The sequence below is a fragment of the Gekko japonicus genome, unplaced genomic scaffold, assembly GCF_001447785.1.
Source record: "Gekko japonicus isolate JY-2015 unplaced genomic scaffold, Gekko_japonicus_V1.1 scaffold199, whole genome shotgun sequence".
Taxonomy (NCBI): domain Eukaryota; kingdom Metazoa; phylum Chordata; class Lepidosauria; order Squamata; family Gekkonidae; genus Gekko; species Gekko japonicus.
Genome location: NW_015168657.1, coordinates 606706 through 628972, shown reverse-complemented (window position 1 = coordinate 628972; position 22267 = coordinate 606706). Strand labels below are relative to the sequence as shown.

The 22267-nt window shown below is 42.6% G+C and overlaps 1 protein-coding gene across 1 annotated transcript in view; it reads left to right on the top strand.

Annotated features, from left to right (window-relative positions):
* Positions 1-22267, top strand: part of INADL (InaD-like (Drosophila)) — a 250101-nt gene that overhangs the window by 56446 nt on the left and 171388 nt on the right. The window contains exons 18-19 of the mRNA XM_015415230.1: positions 17936-18145; positions 21139-21258. Coding sequence (XP_015270716.1) covers positions 17936-18145; positions 21139-21258 — 330 coding nt within the window. The remainder of the gene's footprint in view (positions 1-17935; positions 18146-21138; positions 21259-22267) is intronic.

Below are 22267 nucleotides of genomic sequence, written 5' to 3'. Positions count from 1 at the left end.
CCCTGACATCACCGGAAGTGTGTCAGAAGGCCCGGCTACTTACCCTCCTGCTTCATCCTCATTCCCAAACGGAATGAGGATCGAAGCAGAGGGCGGGGTAAAGAAGGGGGCGGGGCTTCACCACGTGACCGCCCCGCCCCCTAGAGGTTCTCTTCCGGAGCTCCGTACCTGAGAGCTCCCCCCCGACTAGAGCCCTGCACTTAGCTATACCGTTAATCGTATAGCTATATATCTAAACGTGCAGTACGGGAGGTACTGGAGAGCCAGTTTGGTGTAGTGGTTAAGTGCGCGGACTCTAACCTGGGAGAACCGGGTTTGATTCCCCACTCCTCCACTTGCACCTGGCTGGATGACCTTGGGCAAGCCGTAGCTCTGATAAGAGCTGTTCTTGAAAAAAGAGCAGTCTCTGTCAGAGTTCTCTCAGCCCCACCCACCTCACAGGGTGTCTGTTGTGGGGAGGGGAAGGGAAAGGAGTTTGTAAGCCGCTCTGAGACACCTTTGGGTAGTGAAGGGCGGGGTATAAATCCAATCTCTTCTTCTTCTCTCTATCGTTAATAACATGTGGAATGTTATGGGAGAACATGTTATTATTTATATCACTGGACAAAACTATGGGGTGCAGGCTGGTATTAAAGATCCAGCACATTTGGGTTTATTTGATTTGGTAGCCGATAGTTATGGCTTTAATTTGTATTATTTTGAATATAGATCATACTCTGTTAACAATTGATATTCTAGTGTCTGGTACAAATGTAGGGTTTTTGTTCTCTAATTATGATGAAGAGATTGGGGGATATCTGCACAATTGCACTCTTCCCAAATGATGACCTAAACCCTGGTTAAAGGGTATCAGGTGCTTAGGTCTTTACCACAAGTAGTGCTAGATGCAGCAGAGTTTTGAAGCTTATTTGCAAGCCACATTTAACAGGGAACCTCATTAGCATAGTAATCATAGTTAGGATTGATACAGTTGTAACTCTAAGGCATACTTATCACAGGGGAGGGACTATGTGATCTTGCAACACATTCCAGATCTCTTGACTGTAACTGGAGATTTGGAGAACTTAGCTGTCAGCACCATATTTAACCATATTTCCTCCTATCATATTTGTTGCAGCGTATTCCGAATGATTTGTTTGAGTAATTCTAATTCAGAATTATTTATTGTAGACTGTTGGGATATGGATTCTGAAAGTCACTGGTTTGGCATCTGTGATTGAAAAAACAGGGTTGCACTTACCTGTAACCATAGTTCATTGAGTGGCCTTCTGTGCAGGCACACATGGGACAGCATGATTGCAGGTCAGCTGCGGAGAAGAGCTTCCAAACTTTTCTGAAGAAGATTCTAGGCTCTGGAGTGCATACTTATCACAGGCAGCGCAAGTACTCCTTCCCTCAGTTCTCTTTGCCACTGTGAGGAGGCCCAAGCATGATTGGCAGCCTACAGCAGGGAAAGGAGGGAGGGATGTGTGCCTGCACAGAAGGCCACTTGATGAACAACAGTTACATGTAATCGCAACCCAATTTTCATTATTGTGGCTTCTGTGCAGTCCCACATGGGAGAATAGCAAGTTCGCCTATCCTAGGAGTAGGGTGTGGGCCAATCAATGGAAAATCTCTTGCAGCACAGCTTTTCCCACTGCAGTTACATTTCTGGAGTCCACATCCGTCAAGTAGTCCTTGACGTAGAGGGAGTGGACCAAATTGCTGCCTTGCAGATGTCCTCCAGCGTGAGTCTGGCACAGAATGCTGCTGAAGATGCCTGAGCCCTCTTCGAGTGAACTTTCAAGGTCACTGGGCAAAGAGACCTTAGCTTCGTCATAAGCTGTTCAGATTGCGGAGACCACCCAGTGGGAGAGTGACTGTGCTGATGCAGCTCTGCCTGTATTGACCCTTTGAAACATATGGACAAGTTTCTATTCTTCCTGAAATTCTGTGTCCTTTTTAAATAAAAAAAAGTAGTGCTCTTCATACATCTAGTGTATGTAGTGTTTGTTCCAACAATGACTTCAGGGAGGGAAAGAATACTGGGAGGATGATGTCTTGGTTGAGGTGAAATTGTGATACCACCTTAGTACTACACTAGGTCTAAGTACTACCTTGTCTGGGTGGAATTTAATAAAAGGAGGGTCATAGTGCAGTGCCCATAGTTCGCTTACCCTTCTGGCATAGGTAATCGCTATCGAAAAGGCAGTTTTATAAGCGACTAAAGACAAGTCAGCATTGAAGAAGAAGAAGAAGAGAAGAGATTGGATTTATACCCCGCCCTTCACTTGGGAGTCTCAGAGCGGCTTACAAACTCCTTTCCCTTCCCCTCCCCACAACAGACACCCTGTGAGGTGGGTGGGGCTGAGAGAACTCTGACACAAACTGCTCTTTCAGGAACAGCTGTGCCAGAGCTTGTGACTGACCCAAGGTCACATCAGCAGGTGCAAGTGGAGGAGTGGGGAATCAAACCCGGTTCTCCCAGATTAGAGTCCGCACACTTAACCACTACACCAAACTGGCTCTACACCAAACTGGCTCATTGACTATGGATTTAGAGGGTTTATACATCAATTTTGAAAGGGCTAGGGACAAACTCCATTGAGGAACTGGGGGTTCAACAGGTGAGAACATATTAAATAAACCTTTAAGAAACTTTTTGGACTTTGGAACAGAGAAGACTGACTGTCCATTAACAGTCTAGGTGAACCTTTATAGATGAGGTCGCTAGACTCCCTTCTTGCAGTTCTAATAGGTAATCAAAGATTTTGCTCAAGCTACATGATTGTGGATCAAGGCCATGCTCATCTCTCCAGTGCACAAACCTTTTCCATTTATAACTATACAACCTTATCGTTGAGGGTTTGTGAGAGACGAAGAGCCATTCATCTAGGTAAGGGTACATTGTACAACCTTTTAACCTCAGATGAGCTATAACCTCTGCAACACACTTGGTAAATACTCTAGGAGCTGTTGCAAGCCTAAAGGGGAGCATTGCATACTCATAGGTGGTACCTAAGTAGTTGGACTTCAAGTACTTCCTACTGTCCTCATGTATTGAGATATGGAAGTAGACATCCTTTAAATCTAGTGTGGTGAACCAGATGTTGGGAGCCATGAAGGACATCATCTCCTGTATGGATAGCATCCTGAACTTTGGGACATTCAAATGATTATTCAGGGATCTTAGGTCTAAACTGTGCCTCTTTTGTCAGTGGCGAAATATCTAGAAAAGAAACCCTTTGATCCTCAGGAGCAAGCTTTGTAGTTCCTCCTTTAGCTAATAGAGAGGAGACCTCCCATGTTAGAAAGGGAGAGGGATTGCAGGACTGGGCCGGAGAGTATTCAAATGGAGGCAATTATTTTAAATTCAAAAAATAACCTCTCATTATTATGGATAACACCCAACCATCAACAGTAACTTGGCACCACTTATAAAAGAACTTGTATAACCTATCCAAAAACCAATGGTCAGAACCTAGTCAGGTGGATGGGGGCACTTCTAGGAGACTGGGAGGGGTTTCTTCCCTGTTGTTCACCCTACCTCTTGGGCTTGGATTCTTGAGTATAAGGTGGCATCATGAATGGAAATGGGCCCCATGGATTTTGCTGAGACAGCCACTGATTTGGTGGCTGTAGATCTGGTTGCCCTTTCTCTTGTGTTGGGGGTGTGACTGGGAGGCACCTTGAAGACCTCATCTTCTGAGGAATCTGGGGACCTTGATACTCTTCTTGATGGTGAGGGCATCTTTGGACATGAAAATGACTCGACATTGAGTACCAATGGCAAATTGTGGTGCTGGAGGACTTTGATTTGAAGATTGTTGGTGTTAATGCTTGACTCCAAGAAGAGACTGATCATCGGGGTTGGGATGGGGGTGATTGATGACCTTCATCAGGCGAGTTACAATTCCATGGGGATGGAGATAATTGAGTCTACGGGGAGCTTGAATGGCGCTGATATGATGGCGATTGGACCGGACTGTGATGTGAGTGTTTGGCTCTCTTTTTAGCCTTTTTCAGAGGCAGTTCTGATGTGGAGACTTGAGTTTGCAGTTCTGATGATGAGGGTGTTGGTGCTGAAGTCACCAAATGGCCTTCACACCTTTATCCATTTGGACCCATTTTCCCCTGTGGGCATCCGGGGTGTCCAGAGCTTTCTCTCAAAGTGCAGCTTTAAGTCTTGCTGCTCTCCCCTCGTGTGCTTTAGGAGTAAGGCATCCTCAAGCTGGGCACATGGCTATATTGTGGCCCTCTCCCAGACATAGGAAGCATGCAGAATGAGCATAATTTTGGGCCATTTTCTCTCTGCACTTCTTAAATAGAGCCATCCTACTGATTTGTAGGTGAAACTCTTCACTGTTCTCTGTGGAAAACCCTCGTTATTTTATTCCTGAGGTGCCATGAAGCAGCAGCTTACAAGCACATCTTCTTACAGCAGCAATAACAGAACTGAGGGAAGGAGTGTGCGCCCCACCTCTGTCACTTGACCCTTTGGGTGGGAAAAAGGGACCTCTGTAGACAGAGGGGAGGGGGAGCACTCCAGAGCCTAGAAACTTCTTCAGAAAACCTTGGAAGCTCTTCTCTGTAGCTGGCCTGCAATCATTCAGTCCCATGTGGGGCTGCACAGAAGCCACAACAATGAACATAGGCCATCTATCTAAAGCAGATGCCATGCAACCTTTATTGTTTTGATTTTTTACTGAATATATAATAAATTACCATGATTCTGCTTTCAGCCATGCATGCTCACTGATTGATATATAAACCTAGATCATAGAGCTGGAAGGGACATCCAGGGTCATCTAGTCCAACCCTCTGCACAATGCAGGAAATTCAGAAATACCTCCCCCTCCACACCCCCAGTGACCCTTGTTCCATGCCCAGAAGATGACAAAAACCCTCCAGGTTCCCTGGCCATACTGGTCTGGAGAAAAATTGCTTCCTGACTGCAAAGTGGCAATCACCATTTTCCTGGGCGTGTAAGAAAAGGCCACAAGAACTAAGCACTGATACAACCCTTCCTGCCCTCCCTCTCGTGATCTGCCTAAGTCTATAGAATCAGCACTGCTGTCTATCTATATTTTGGTGTGTGTTTTGCTGAGTTTAAGTTTCTGCCTTATTTTATTTATTTATTTATTTGTTTTATACTTTAAATTTGTACCCCGCTCACCCCCGAAGGGCTCTGAGCGGCTTACACGGTGCATAGTACAGAGACCTATGCAGAAACCCTAACTATGGCCACAGTACGTCTGGGGTGGGGGGAGCCCTACCAGGTACCCTCCCGGCTCCGATCGTTCGTTTATCTGGCGAGTGGGCGACTTCTTCCAGTTCTCTCCGGTGCGGCTTCCGCAGCCTCCGCTGTTCTTTTGGCTCTCTGGCGACTCCTCTCGGGGGCTGTTGGTTAAGGGCCCTGGTGCGCAGCCGCGGTGGGCATCCCAACATCCTTACGGCTCCGGACGTCCTCCTGCTGGCCATGTCATCAGCTGCCGAGCCAACCGCCTCCTTGGGGTGTCGCTGCCTCTCTTCATCTCCTCCGTGCTGACCGCCGCCGTGTTGCCGCCGCTTCTCGATTCCTCGCTTGGCTGGAGCCCAATTTCGAGGGAGGGGTACCCCCCTGTCCTCCTACGGACAGGTACCCATTTACCTAATTGCCCCGAGGGGCTTTCGGACTGCTGGGTTGGCAGGAGCTGGGGCAAGGGTCGGGAGCTCACCCCGACCACGGTGGTATTCGAACCGCTGTTACAGCTGTTTGAGATGACTATTTCTACAGGCATTTAACTGCCTGTGCCACCGCCTTAAAGAAAAATTTCATTCAACTGGTCTTTTGATTTTATAAACTTATGCGAGGACAGCTGGCCTGAGTTGAGCGGAGAATTTCCACTTTGTTGAAAGAGACCCAGCAAAGGACATGGAATATCACTGAAGTAAGAGATGGCCTGGGGGAGCACACAGCTTGGAAAGAGGAAAGGAGCAGGTGGTTAGAAAAGCCTTTTTGAAGGGATGGCTGGAAGTGATTCAGGAACACTAAACAGGCTCTAAACAGAAGAGATGAATGGGATGGAAAACTTTTATTCTTGAGAAGAGGGACTGATATATAAAAATAGTTTTACATGGTTTGAGGAACTGGCCTCTGATCATGGTATCCAATGTATATTGATCAAATATGCTTCATGAAGTCTCAGGCTTCATCTTGGTTCACTTACCTCCTCTAACAGGATTTCAAGGAACACTCCTTTTGCTTACTTTTCAGCAGTAATTTGAATGGCTCCAGTAAATCAGCAATGACTTACTAATTTAACTCAAATAACAGAATTGATTGCTGCTTTGAACATTACATTCCTCCTTTGTCCAAACCATATGAAGCTGCCATATTAAGTGAGCCCATTGATTCATCTGAACAGTTTCAGAGAGTAGCCATGTTGGTCTGCAGTAAAACAGTTAGATTTGAGTCCAGTAGTACCTTAGAAACCAGTAAGGTTTTCGAAGTATAAGCTTTCAAGAGCCAAAGCTCCCTTCATCAGTGACCATTTATCCTTCTAGATCAGGGGTGGCCAAACTTGCTTAACATAAGAGCCACATGTCAGATGTCTGAGAGCCCCAAGACATGAACAAACATTACACACGTTTTAATTGGAAAATATGCAAATTTGCTTTTTATTAACATTAACATTAAATAAGACTGCCAGAAATAAAAACAAAAGGGGTAAAAACAGATATTGATAATGATATTTAAAGAGACAAATGCTTTCTCCAAGCTGGCCAGGGAAGTGGGGGCTTTGAGAATGTATTTAAAGTTGCTTTCTTCCCCCCCCCACCCCCTAGCCTACCCAGGGAGGGGAATGCTGACTGGGGAAGGGAAGACTGCCTCCCCTTCACTTCCCCAGCCACCCTGCCGGTAGCCGCACATGTGTGAAAGAGCCACATGTGCCTCCCAAGCCACCGTTTGGCCACCCCTGTTCGAGATCAATATTGTCCATTCTGACTGGCAATAGTTCTTCAGGATCCCAACCAAAATATAGATTAAAACCCTCCACAAAACTGGAAATGGCATGGATTGAGTTTTAGGTCCTTCTGCATGCAAACCATGTGTTCTAAAACTGAGGCATGGCTGCTCCCTGTACAGAGGGTCCATGAAGCAAGTGTTTTGATGTTGGCAAGCACCACAGAGTAAACCGTGGCCACTACATACAGTGTCATTCTGAATTTTCCCCAACTTCATCCTTTTTCATTGTATTAGAATAGCGTAGCAGACTGTCGGATCTGTGTAGTAGCCAGGGCTATATATACTGGTCCTTCCAGTACATGATTTTTATGTCACTTGTAGGTCCTTCTGATGAAATAAATGTTGGGATTTTCATTTAGAGATGGTTGGAATTTGTTCTTCCTTGGCAAGCTGGCACAACCTATTACCAGATTAAATAGCATTTGAACATTTGCCACAGATAAAAAAGGATGATGTCCCAGGAACACCTATAGTTCAAGTGCTGTTGTTTTGTCACAATTTAAATATGATTTCCGGGAGCACCTGTAATTGAGCCAAGTAGGATTGCCAAGCCTGACAAAGACTATGTACGTTTTTGGTCAGTTGCTTTAAAAGTACAGCATGTCTCCTTGAATATTCTTATTTATTTAGTACATCAGCCTTTTCTCATTAGACATTTTCTTTATTGAGAGTGAGTGAATAGTAAAAATGGTTAAACTATTGCCCTTGGGCATGGGATACGCAAAGAATCCATTAATACAAAAACAACCCCACCAAAAATGTTTGGGCTGAGCACCCATTTTGCCTGTTCTTTCCCTGGTTATTTTTTATTCCTTGTGCAGTTTCTTTCTCTGGATCCATGCTGATATTTTCTACAACCGAAGGCTTGATTAATGCCAGATGTATAGCAGAGTTTATGAAATTCATTGCTGTAGTTCCCACTGCAGATCAATAAATACCTATGTTTTATTTTCCAAAGTCTGCCTTCTTCAGCTACTAAAACACCTTTCAATGCAACAACTTGAATACATTTATGCATTTTAGGGTTGTATTAAAGTCACAGTGGTAAATCAGAAGTTTTATATTATCTAGAGCACTGGGTTCTGCTCACCTTAAAAGAGGGGTTCATTCTAAGTACCTGTAGCCTGTTCCTTCAAAGTTGCTGAAAGCAAGAAGAGAAGGCTTGACAGCACCCAGTTTTTGTTTCAGTGCAGGTGCCTTCAATATATTGCGTTTTCCAGTGATTGACAGTGGTGAGAAATTTTACAGAAACAGCTTTAACCTGATACAGCTCTACAAAATTGATTTTAGCAAAGTCATCTTCCATAAAGTGACCTCAGTATGCCCAAAAAAGTCACTGTGCTGCTTCAGGATGATTGTAATGTATCCTACTTTATTTGTAGCAGTTGTTCTATGGTACCTTTGCAACAACAGAGAGAAGGCAATGAAACTTACATTTGTCAAGACAAACTGAGGTTTCAGTGATGTCTGTGGGCATAACTAGACTTTACATTGTCTCCGGAGATGCTGCTGCCATGTGTGGGCCATTTAAAAATGCTACGAGTGCCCAGTCCTTACTAACTTAGTTTAATTAAAAAGCACATGGTTTGTGATGTCTGAACGGAGCCAAGACTCAGCAGAGACATGCTACCATCATCTGTAGTCAGTTTGTTACATGCATATGATGGGTGGTAAGAAAGGCCCTAGAAATAAGTGGTAAGAGATATATTTGTTCTTTAAATAAATGTTTGTTAACTCTCTGCACACTTTTAGCTATTAGCCAAGGCTAGATGAAACCTCAGAGTGGCCTGCACATTTGGAGATAGGGATGTTTCTGGATTGGGGCTGTTTTCACATTGTGATAGATTTCTTTCTTTCTGTTTGTTCTTCTTTGATGGAAGGAGAGCAGAGTCAGAATATACCAGGGTGCAGCTTTCTTGGACCAGGCCCACCCAAATGTGCACAGTTTTGGGATTGTGCCTCAGTATTGCTAGGGACCCTGGAACATATTTCTAGATCATCCAATGAAGCTACTTGAGACTTCTAAAGGTTTTAGGCTTGCATTAAGATGTATATGCACAAATGCAACTAGTGCTGTACTGTGTTTGAAATCAACAGGAAGAGCAGGAGCTGGAAAAGGAACCCTTTATGTTTTCATCCTGTAACAGTTGCTCTTTGATGAATTTTCTAAACAGAATGAAATTAACGATTACCCACATGATTTATTCAAATATGTTTTAAACTTGTCACAGTTAGTATTTGTAAATTCTGGTAGTTCAATCTCATTGCATTAATTTACCTGTTCATTTTTTTAACCTGAAGATGCTATCAAACTTTGTTTAGTTGATGACTGATTCCAGAACAGGCATAGTTTTGGGGTTAGAATAAAATTACTACTAGCTTGGCCAAGTTCATCCATGATTTGTTTTTCTCACATCCCCCTCTCTACCTACTTTGCCTAACAATTGATCATGTGCCAGTTCTCTTGCCCCACATGTGATCAGAGTGAGTGCAGCATGCACTGATTTGCCATCCATCCATATTACATTTGGCAGTAGTCATGTGAAGGTGGATGGACCACACAGAACTCTGTGCACAGTGATTGTAAGAAGCTTTTATAGCAGGCCGGCTTCATGCTGCCTTCTCCACACTTAATACCTGCAGCTGCTATGGCAGTGGTGGATTGGGAAAAATGAATTCTTACTTGGGTTTATTCCAGAGAGATTAGGTGTGTTAGTGTGCTGCAGCCAAAATAATCTTGTGGTACCTTAAAGACTAATGAATTTATTGTGCAATTCATCAGATACATGCCACTTCTTGGAATGTATAGAAAATTTATATTCTGCTTCTTCAGAGACCTGCCTGAGGTGGTTTATAAAGTAAAACAATAAAGTCCAATCTAAGAAAGCAGTAAGATATGGAAATAATCCATGGGCACTGAAACAGCATGAAACTATATTCAGCAATCTGAGAAGAAATTCATGAAACAGTTCAGAGGGTAGAAGCAGGTCATAAAAATAGCTAAAAAGATGGAACTCCTCAGTAAAAATGAATGTTTTGGCTTGCCATCTGAAGGACAGACAAGTAGGCATCAAGTGAGCCATGAGAGGATTCCAAAGGTGAAATGAAAAACCCTTTTGAGTCACCACCCACCTCACCTCTGCTGACATGGGCACAGATTGCAAGACTCCAGAAGAGTATCTTACCTGGTAAACTGGGCTGTATGGGAGGGGGGCAGTCCTTCAGGTATTCCAGCCCCAAGTCAATTAATACTTTGAAATTAAGAACCAACACTTTAAATTGTATCCAGAATCAGATGGATCATCCTGTATCCAGCCCTCTACAGTAGCCTGGCCATCACATTTTGTTCCAATTTGAAGTTTCCAGTCAGTTTTCAAAGGTTATAGTAATCTAATGTGGATGAGATCAGAGCATGGATTACCCATGGCCAAATCATGTTCCTTGACGAACAGCCATAGCTGGCATACCATCTAAAGCTGAAAAAACACAATACATGCCACAGAGGAGACCTGAGGCCCCATCAATAGGCCAAGATCCACCACTATCCCTAAGCTATGTACCCAATTCTTCAGGTGAAGTGCAGCCCCCTTCAGGTCAGGTTAACACCTTACTCCTTGGGTAGCTTTGTCAGCAGTACCGCAAGCTTCCAAAAACAGTAACTGCAGTACTCTGTAGTAAAGTCCCACTCATAGGACAGATGTGATCACGCTTCATTTCCTACCAATTTGTAGGAAATGTCTGGAGGTGTAAATTTTTACTTTAAAAATATTGACTATGGAGAGGGAGTACAAAATAGAGTTGAAGAACCTAAGTGATGTTGTTAGCAGTCAAACCCCTCCTCCTGCTGAGAGGCAGTTTAGAGCTAAAAGAACCAGAAACACCCCACTTAATAATACCCCAATACCTTAAGTGCAGGGCACTGCTTGGGGCAAAATGGACCAAGATGGATGCCAGTCAGATAGAGGCCTGGGAAATCAGTTTCAGTTTCAAGACATGAGTCAGAGTGGCTGGCTGGCTAATACCCCCTCCTTACCCTGGAGAGATGCAGGATTTTAGGACCTATTGATTCATTCAATTAGCAACCTAGCCTAACTTCCTCTTCACCCATTACCCTTGATTAAGTGGCAATTAAGTATATTCACCTTCCCAGTTACCCTTCCCATCTGGTGCTTGCAGAGCCATCAAACCCCTCCCATCTAACCATCAACTCATTGTCCTCTGGCAGTAAGTCAGCCTGCCTAAGGATACATTTTGCCCTATGAATATGTCAGCATGCTGCCCCAGCAGTGTGTGTGTGTGTTCTTGGATTCTCTACACACACACCACTTGCATGTGGGCCTTCTCTCTTGCTTCTCAGAACGCTGGCTGTTTCCTTCTTTGACTTGCTGCTTCTGCAGACCTCTTCAAGATCTGCAATTATCACCCTTCCTAAAAAAAATCTCTCCCCTTTCCTCCCTGCTGTGTGCATCCTTGTTTTATTCAGTTGTCTTTTGCTTTTCAATAAAAACCCTAACAATTTATTTATTTATTTATTACTTTCGATTTGTATCCCGCCTTGCCAAGACAAACTGGCTCAAGGCAGCGTACAGTAGTTAAAATACGATAAAATAATAAATACAATAAAATTCACAAACAACAATTACATAAAGTGCTAGCAAATACAGAAGGCGGTTACTATAAATTAAACAAATAAAAAAGGCAATATCCAACATTATAACACGGGGGCCGAATAGTTCTAAACAATTGTGCCGGGCGTGAGCTAGCAGATGCAACCATGGCCGCGTAGAACAATTGAACAACTGCTTGGTTATTTTTGAGAGTTCTCAGAGGGACCATCCCCATAGACATAGGTGGTTCAATCCCAGTTGCCCCTCCTCTTGCACAGTCTCCTAAACTAATTCCCCCAACTTAAGTGGAGACTGAGTATTTTGGGTAACGACGCCTTTGTAAAATGTTTTACATTAATTTCAACTTCTGAACTCTGATGTATTTCTCTTGGCTCTGTTACACAAAATATGGCACATTCATGCTAGCAAAATATTCCAATGGTAATTTAAAAGGGTACAGACAACTGACTCTAAAATGTATTTGTTTTGGAATCAGTTAGCTGTTCTGTGATGTGTCATTTTTTGATGTATTTATATGCAGGCATTTTTGTGGCAGTGGATATTTTGTGATGAATGTGTCAACTTTATTCTGGAAGCTGATTTGTCTGAATGAAGAACTCAAAGAATACTAAAGCTAACCTGAAAGCAAATGGCGAGGATTGTGTTATCTGCTACATTTTCATATGTGGGCTTCTAAAAACAAAATACAGTGCCTCTCTCAGTAAAACCATAGTTGCAGAACAGTTAAATGCAGACAACTGTTCTGTGTCCTTGAAGGGAGGGGGGAGATCCTAATCTGATGATTGGACAAAATATCAGAGGCTACCAATGTTTAATACATTTAGAGAAAGATGCTGCTATTGGTCTCTTAGTGCCCTCTGTTGGCTAATACTGAAATCTCACACCCTTTGAATATTTTTTTTGTCTTTAAAGTTTTTTTTATTTTCTAATCTACAAAACTGCAGGGTCAGGGTAATGGAAAAACCTAAAATAATAGTAACAAGGATCCGTAATACAGACATATAAAGTTATTGATACGTCTCTGCTAACATAGTAGTAGAGCATGAAGACTACTAATGCAAACATGTCAAGCAATCAATCACAATCTCTTTAGCTAAAGTGTAAATATCATAGAATTGAAGTTATGCGTTAAAATAGACGACAGGCTATCAGAGTTAAGCTAATTTGCAATTTCCTTTCCTCCTATCAAAGTCCAAATTTATTTTTAGTTCTGCTTCAGATTTAAAGAGTTTGCCAGACTCTTCAAGATGGTATCGCAGCCTTCCCCATCTTTCTCTTCTTCTTGTTCTTCTGTGTCTTTGTTCTCCTCCACTTTCTCAAGTCCATCTTCTGCTTTCTGTTGTTGCTTCAGGAACATCCGCTTTGTTTCTTTTTCGCAACATCTCCTGCTTGACGTTAAGGTTGGTCATCTGGTCCAGTAGAGGGCGCAAAGCTACAGCAATCAGTTTGGGAAAGTCTGTGGTTACTTCCGATCTAGTGACTGTCAATGCTGTGCTGGCAATTTGTATTTTACGCCATTTTTTCTCCCGCTGCATCATTGTTTATACAGGAGAAAAGTTTAAAAGTTCTCTGTGAATCTGGAATTGATCACTTTCTTGGTGATCCGCCGCACACTTTGTCGCAATCCGCTTCCTTCGAGCCACCCTTTCAGCTTCCCGTTTTAAACTCAGTCATTTCAGGATCAGGCATTCCCCTCCCCCTTCCACTTATTTGGGGCTTTGGGGCGGCTTTACTAGTAACAATTTATTGATTGTTTGCTGTATCATAGCTTCACTCACGTTTGTACTTGCATTCACTAGGTATGCAGAGAGGATCGTTTCTCAGGATCCTTATACGCTCTGTCCGGTGTGCGCCTCTTAGTGCCATGTTGGCTTTGTGCTGTGGGGGCCTATTGGGGCAAAAAAGTGCCTCAATCCTTTGGCGTCCACTTTGGGAGAGGCACCTCTCACGCCCCAGGCTGAGACCCGCCTACAAGGGGTCTGGGGGTCCAAGATCAACTTGGACCCCCCCCCCCATCAGCACGTTTGTGGGGTGCTCACATCAGAGCTGTGATGGAGCACACCCACACAGCGAGTCGCCAAAACCGGAAACTCACACCCTTTGAATCTGATAAATCCATCCTTCATTGTTATGGTTCTCTTGCACTTGATTGGTGCTGGTATATCATGTAAAAATTTTCATCAGCTAACGAAATCAGATAAATAAGCTGAAACACACAGGCAAACATGGTGTGTGCCACTTAACACTTTTATCTAGAAATAATGTGTGAGAGAACATACATGAAAAAAAGCTGTCAGGAAGAAAATTGATTCCTTTGAAATGCGGTGTTGGAGTACAGTTTTATGGATACTGTGGACTGCCTAAAACGACAAATAACTGAGTTCTAGATCAAATCAAGACTGAACTCTCCATAGAAGCTAACATGACTAAACTGAAGCTATCATACTTTGGCCACATAATAAGAAGACAAGAGTCACTGGAAAACACAGTAGTGCTAGGAAAAGTTGAAGGCAGCAGGAAAAGAGAAAGACCCAATATGAGATGGATTGACTCATTAAAGGAAGCCCTGACCCACAGTTTGCAAGACCTGAGCAAGACTGTTAACAGCAGTACATTTTGGAGGTCTTTGATTCATAAGGTCACCATAAGTCTGAAGTGACTTGACAGCACAACACACACACAGGAGGAGAAAAAGAGGAAATAGTGTGCAGATGCCCTCATTGTGAATATATATTAGCCTATGCCCCCTTACCATCTGAAGTGTGATAAGTGGGTATATAGTAAGGATGGGCATGAACCAAACCATGGAGGAAAATTTGTCATGAATTTTGCCCTGTTCATGGTTCGTGAACTGAGGTTCATAATGGGTATGCTATCACAAACTTCCACAAACTTTTAAAGCAGTTTGTTGTGGTTTGTGAATAGAGCAGAAAACCCGTGCTTTCTGTTCCCCGCAAAAACAGCCCAGCAGTGGGGAGCACCTCCCCACTGTTCAGCTGTTTTTTGGGCTTTCTTGTGCAGTCCCTTTAAAGAGACTGCACAAGAAAGCAAAACAGCTGAGTGGTGGGGAGCAGGCTGCTTTCCACTGCTCAGCTGTTTTTTGGGCTTCCTGCAAACCCCATTTAAAGGGACTGCAGTCCCTTTCAGTGGAGTTTGTGGGGGCATGGACAGGTTCAGTTTGTGAACAAACCTTTTGGTTCTGTTTGTGGTTGGGCCACGAACTGACATGAACCACATTTTTCTGGTTTGTGCCCATCCCTAATATACAATAGGCTTGCCAACTCCAGGTTGGGATATTCCTGGAGATTTTGGGGGTAGCACCTGGGGAGGGCAGGGTTTTTTTTGGGGGGAGGGACCTCTGTGGGGTATAATGCCATAGAGTCCATCTTCCGAAGCAACCATTTTCTCCAGGGAATCTGATCTCTCTAGTCTGGATATCAGATGTAATTCTAGGGGATCTTCAGGCCTCACCTGGAGGCTGGCAATCCTGTATGCAGAGCCAGCGTTTCTTTGCTGTGGTACACAGGCCTTGACACTTTGAATTTTTATCCTGATGCATTTTATCACTTGATGTTAGTCATTGTGGGCATTCTATATGGAGGGAAAGCAGGATACACATAATTAAAGTAAAGCCCATTGTCATAATTATTGGTCTTGGTGCAGAGAGAAAATCAAATTGTCTCCAAAAAACTAAAACTAAACTTAATGTGATGAGGGCCTGATCAGGAACTGGCACTGCTTATTCTTCTGAGTGCTATGGCAGTCCATCTTGAAAAAGAGTTGCCAACCTCCAGGTAGGACTTGGTGATTTCCTGGAAATACAACTGCTTTCCAGAGATTAGTTCCCTTTGATTTAAAGGGGACAGAAGAATATGTTGCTCCCGAATTCAGAAATGCTGGAGGAAAAAATGTTATTTTGCACTCTCATCAAGGGCTCAGCTTGGAGAATTAATTATCATATGGCATTCTGTGTAGAAGAGCCAGGAGATCCTAAAATTGTCTTACAGAAGTTACAATACCATACAAAAACCTTTATTGGCATATAAAATCAGTAAGATAAGAACTTCGTCAAGCTAAAATTACATCTATAAATTGTAGAACACACCAGTAAGAATAACTTCTTGCTACCAAAATTTTAGACAAAAATTCAGCAATCTGTAGTCACTTCTAGTGTCTTATCAGCAAGGAGAAACCTGATTGCATTATCAGAATTGATCCTACTCAGTAAGGGCTTAATCAAAAATAGTCAGAGATGTGAATGGAAGGGGCAGCGTAGCAGAATATGATCTAAGGTATCGGGTTCTCTAAGTGAGCATTTGCAGATTCTGTCGCATTTCGGAATGCCTCTATACAGCTAGAAGTTCTAGTTCTTTACCATTATTCACCATTAGGTAGTGAGCTAGACTTGTTTTTTTAAGGTGACAGTTGTTTCAGAGGTGGTTTGCCATTGCCTGCCTCTGTGTGACAACCCTGGTATTCCTTGGAGGTCACCCTTCCAAATATTAGCCAAGACCAAACCTGCTTAGCTTCCAAGATATGACGGGATCGGGCTAGCCTGGGCTAACCAGGTCAGGGCCTTCTCCCTTGGAGATAATGGCTGCTCTGGAAGATGAACTCTATGGCATTATACCCTGCTGAAGTCCTTTCTGCCCCAAGCCCTGCCCTCCCCAGGCTCCACCCCAAAATCTCAAGGAATTTCCCAACTCAGATTTGGTGACCCTGGTCTTGTGATTCCTCAGAGCATAAGAATTCCAAAATCTCTGAACCTCATATTGGTCAACCAGAAAATGAATTAATTATTAGTATTTTTCTAGCAAGTTATGCTGCTATTCAGATTGCTGTTTCTCTGTACAGAAATGAGAACTGATTGATCTTCCAATTATGTGGTTTCTCTTCCTGTACAAGAGCTCCCTCTGGTTGAAAATGGCAGGGTAATTATAACCTATAGCAAATAAAGCCTTTATTTTACTTGCTGGTTATTTGAATGCTATTTTTTTCTGCTTAATTTGGCTTTGCCAGTTTAATTTGTTTATATTATAGCAGCTGATAAACCTCAGAGCTAACAGAATATTGTTAAGTTCTTGGCTCCCTTTTTAAACTGAAATAATAGTTTTAAAGAGCAGTGTTTTTTCCAGTGAAGCTCTGGGAAATGACTATGTGTCATTACTTATTATGCCTTAAGCCTTCCACTTATACCCCCCCCCCCATTTTTAAAAAATCAGTAGTATGATCATGTCATGTAAGGGTAGGGACAATGAATCCCTACTTTATTTATTTATTTATTTATTTATTTATTTATTTCTATCCTGCCCATTCCGGCCTAGCCTGGCTCAGGGCGGCTCACAACAGCATAAACATTTCCATAATACATAAAACACAAATAATCATATTAATAAATAATACAATAACATAAAACAGTATTTAAAAGAACAATAATAAAGTGCTAGCATTTCCAATGTTGCCATTACGTTTTATTGGTCCGCTTCAGTTGTCGAAAAAAAGGAGAGGATGAGATGGGCCAGTCGATAGTCACAGGGACCTGTGGCTCAAGGCTTCCACCAATCAGTTGTTACTAATAGTACCACCAATAATTGCAGTTGTAATAGCAGTGGTGGTAGGTGTGGCGGTGGCGGTGGTGGCTCCAAAGGCCTGGCGAAAGAGCTCCGTTTTGCAGGCCCTGCGGAATTTTAGTCACTCATTTGTTTGGAAGCAGATCCTCAACTCCTGCCTCTAGTGATGCAGCCCAGTGCTTCAGTCTGTAGCCAGTAGCGCTCTTGCATATGCCAGGCTTTTCTAATCACAGGCAATTGCCTACAAATGGCTTCTGTAAGTGAATAATGTGTGTGAGAAGCTCCAATAAAGAAACGTTTAACCATTGGCCGTTATAGAGGTGTGTTTCTAAGACCAAACAAACAATAGTCTTCTGCTTTGAATGAGCCTGAGAGATACTTGGTGTCATTTTGCTCCTTATTTCTCTCCTACTTTCCTTTTCATGCAACGAGATAATTGTTATCTCTTCGTGGTAGACTATGCTTCATACGTCTGCAGTGGTGAACTGTGGTTTCTGTTGTCCTTACAAACTAGAATTAAACCATAAACTGCCATTTTCGATGTAGTGGTGAGCTATGCCTTGCCACAAATAACTAATTCCCTTGCTGCATCTAATGGGAGAAGGAAGCGTACAAGCCTCCAGGCTTGTTCATGTAGCAGCAAATCATGGTTTGCCATTATATCTGAACCAATTATATTTATTGTAAAGATTTTTAGTTCTTTTTTTTTTTAAGTCTGATGCTTATTTTCTTTGTGCCATTTACAGGATCCCTTAGATCCAACACAGACAGCAATTGTGATCAGCTCCCTGGTGCCAAATGGAGTGGCTGAGCGTGGGGGTGAACTTTTCCCTGGTGATCGTCTGGTCTTTGTAAATGAAAAAAGTTTGCACTCTTCCACTCTTCCAGAGGCTGTAGAAGTGCTGAAATCTGCACCTCCAGGGAATGTTCATCTTGGAATCTGTAAACCTTTGCTGGTAAGGGCTGTTATTTTGTGTTATACCCAAGGGTCATTTCCTGCAGGAGCGCACAGAAGCAGAGCTCTGGCAGTAAAGAGCCCAGGGGGCGGGCACATGCAACAAGCCCCACCCCCTGCTCCTAGCAGCCCTCAGTCAGAGCAAGAAGCAGCCAGGTAAGCTGCAGAGCCCCCCCCCCAGCCCTCTGGTCCAAAACAGTCAGGTACAAACTCTCCTCTGTGAGGACAGATCTGCATGTCCCCCCACCACCACCAATAGCTAGCAATCCAAAACAGTCCAGTGGAGCCTGAGCGGTGGGTGTTGCCTTCTGATACACTTCCGGTGATGTCAGGGGGTGTGGCATATGCAAATGAGTTATGCTAATGAGTTATGCTAATGTGCTCCTGCACCTCTTTTTCTACAAAATGACCCCTGGTTATACTTTACATGTTTCCAGTTCAGTAAAGCCAGTGCTTAATTTGAACAGAATTTGCTGTTGGTGCCAAGCGGAGCTGGCTGCAGACATAGTCCCTAGGTTCTTTGCTAGTTATTTCCCCTCTTCTCGGATATACAAAGTTGCTATAACTGGAGATGGAAGATAGCATGTGAACATGAGAATATTTTTTGGAGGACTCTTGGTGGTGGTTTTTCGTACCCTTATGCACAGGGTCTGATTCCATTTTTGCATGTAATCAATACCAAATTTCTATCCCATTCAGTACTTCTGCGAGTCTTTCAAAGTAGCTTCCTGTACAATTTTATATAGTATTTAAAAAACAAATTGAAGCAATATAAACAAGATGACACAGCAGAAACCAATCAAACAGTGGCTGCAGATAGCAGCAAAAATCACTCAAAGACTTCATGAAGTGGGGAAAGCAGCCTTCAAGTGACATACATGACCAAGCCTGTTGGGCCTGTTCAGATAATGAGAGGCAAAAAGGTGCTGCTAACTGAGAGGACACTGTTGGTAACAGCATCCTCCCCTATCCCCATATTCATAACTAAGAACTTTTTTTCTCTCCAGGGAAGATTCACTGACAAGTCTGAGTTGATGATTTAAAAGAGCCTGTACCCATAATATACAGCTACTTTTTAATCCACCTGAATTGATATATTGAATTGTGTATGTTGCAAAGACTTCTGGTGTAGGGGATCTTGTTGTTGCTTATTCTTCTCTTGTGGCATGTGGTAACTTGGGTTAATCTGTTCAAGAGTTGAATGAACTGAAATAATATATATCGCTACACAGAAGCTGTCAGTTGTTGGACTAGACGTTTTTCAGATACACCTTTCAACTTTGTGGTTGGAATGCTAGGGTGCTGTTCTATTGATGCAAGAAGAGTTCCTCTGATGGAGCAGTATTTCCATTTGCAGTGGAGGGGCTGCAATTTTTTCCCTAGTATTTTTGCCAAGAAGCTGCAGGCTTCAACTTTGCCCCCATACTCTCCCTGGAGTGTCCACTGACCTGCAGGAATGCTACTGGGGAGGAGGCCACAGAAGATTGTAGTGGGAGAGGGGCAGACAGGGAAGCTGCCTTCCTGAAGCTCAGCTCCACTGTTACTACTTAGGAGCATGTCTTATAGGTTCTTCAATGTATCATTGCTTATAGAAGACGAGAAAACACTTAACATGATAAAATGTAGCATCTTCTTAGATGTGAGTTATTGTATTGTGGGTACAGCAGAAGAATGCTGTGTGCTTGAACTATACAACTATTTATTGACAACAGTGCTGTCTACAAGGCACAAGCACAAAGACTTTATAAAGAAAACCAGGGTTGTTGGGTTTTTTCCCCATGGGGGAACGCGCCAGAACAGAGTTCCGGAACCTCTTTGACAAAATTCTTTTTAAAATGTTTAAAAGTTCATGAGTTTTCAGTATACAGATTGAAAACTTCATTTCCCTCTTGAGAGTTCTGGCACCTCTTTTTTTTAAAAAAGCCCCAACGAAAACTAATATTTATTGCCAAGCATGAGGTGATGTCACCGTTTCTTCAGATCATTCTTGCAATCGGTATTTGCTTGTTGTGAAGCAACAGCTGGAATTTCTACAAGATGCAACATAGGATGGGTAGGATAAAGAGGAATTATCCATATTTTTGAATAAAAGTATGAATATTATTGGAGCGTTGCTGATGTAAAACTTTAAACAATTATTCTGCTTTGCCATGAAAAAAAGCAGAATAAATATTTTATTCTGACCCTGGCCACATCCTATATTAATTAGTTCATTCAAATTTTTATTCCACCCTCCCTGCAACTGGGCTCAGGGCGGATTACAACAGCAATTATAAATAACAAAACAATATAAGATATAAATAATTAAAACAGTTAAAACAAAGAATATGAGCTGAGACCTGAGAACTCTAAGCTGTGGAGTCTTGTGAGCGAAAATTCCACTTTATGAGCTGCTGGCATTAAAGTTGTGAGTGAGCGATTTGGCTGCTGCATAAATTAGTTTGCTCTGGAGCCATCCTTCCTGAGCTAAGACAAAAATGTTTGAGCCAGAGCCTAAAAAACTGTGAGCTAGCTCACACTAACTTAACTTAGAGGGAACACTGGAAAGAATTGGGTGCAGCTAGATCACGTGCTGAACCCCCAAGTGTTTAAAACATGGCATTAAAAAGCAACTAAGAATATGTTTCTAAGTTCTCAGGCTAGTGGATCATGATGAGACTAAAATGTATCCAGCTTTTGGCTGATTTTATTTATATCATAACTTAAAAGTAAGCCAAAGCAAAGGAAATAAAATCAGTAAGAACATAATTTTTATCTAGCCCATATGTTTAGCTTATTGTTTCTTTACCATTCTCTCAGCATTTCATTATATTTCTGTGTTCTGTACTATTCTATTTATGACTCCTACCTCTCTAGTTTACCTTTCTTAATTCCTTTATGGGTTTTTTGTTTTTTGCAGCTGTGTCCTTTATGAACCAGTTTCTCTTCTGTTTCAAAATTAGGATAGCTCTATTGTATTGATTAGTGTGTGTGTGTGTGTGTGCCTTTTTAAAGGGAGAAAATAGACAGCGTGCAGCTTCTTGTATTATGGATCCAAATAATATTTCCAGGAATTCTGCATTTCCAGCACCAATCAATAATACTAAATTATCAATACTCCTTGAAGCTCCAAAGGTATCTATTGATTTTTTATTTTCATTCAGCTTAAACGGGGGTGCGTAGAGATGAGGAATTTGAGCTTTAGGATTGAAAAGTAAAAGAGTTTCTTTTTCAAATGGAATTCTGCATTTCCAGCACCAATCAATAATACTAAATTATCAATACTCCTTGAAGCTCCAAAGGTATCTATTGATTTTTTATTTTCATTCAGCTTAAACTGGGGTGAGTAGAGGTGAGGAATTTGTGCTTTAGGATTGAAAAGTAAAAGAGTTTCTTTTTCAAATGTTATTATCTCTCCCTTATATATAAAGCCGTAGTAGGCTCCAACGTTCCAAATGCACACCTTTAGTGTTTGGCCGCAAGAACTGTCAGTCAGAAGACGCTGGCTGGGTTGACTGGCTGCTTTGTGCAGTCCCGCCCAACGTTTCAAGGTCTTTTGCATATGGAAGCTGATTGGACTTCACTCCATTCCACACCTCAAACTCCCCCCCCCGCAAGGCAGTTGGAATTGTCAGTTGCATATGGAACCTACTGTATTCTGAAGTAAAATATGTCCTCACTCACAACACATGTCTTCCCCTTCAAAAGAAACAGACCCAATAACACAATCATGCCACATCACAAAGAAGACAGATCACACCATAAGCAGAATACCACAAGGCAAAAAAAGATAGGAAAAGGTGCCAGCAGTCACCCCATTACTGCCACAGATGGTGTGCAGGTCCCAGGTTCATGTTTTAAAAGCTGCCTGGGGGATTATGGACCATTCACACACTTTCAACCTTAACATACCTCATAGGGTAGTTGTGTGGATCATACGGGGGAGAGGATAATGATGTCAGCTGCTTTGGTTCCCACTGCAGGGAAAGACTGCCCTTTCCCTAGGCAGAGGCTGGGGGGGGGGATGTAAACCTGAAGACAGACAGGCAGATAAACGTAGGCTGATGGTTGCCTGGAAAGGACATAGGGTTGCCAACTCCAGGTTGGAAACTTCCAGGATATTTTAGGGATGAAGCCTGCTGTG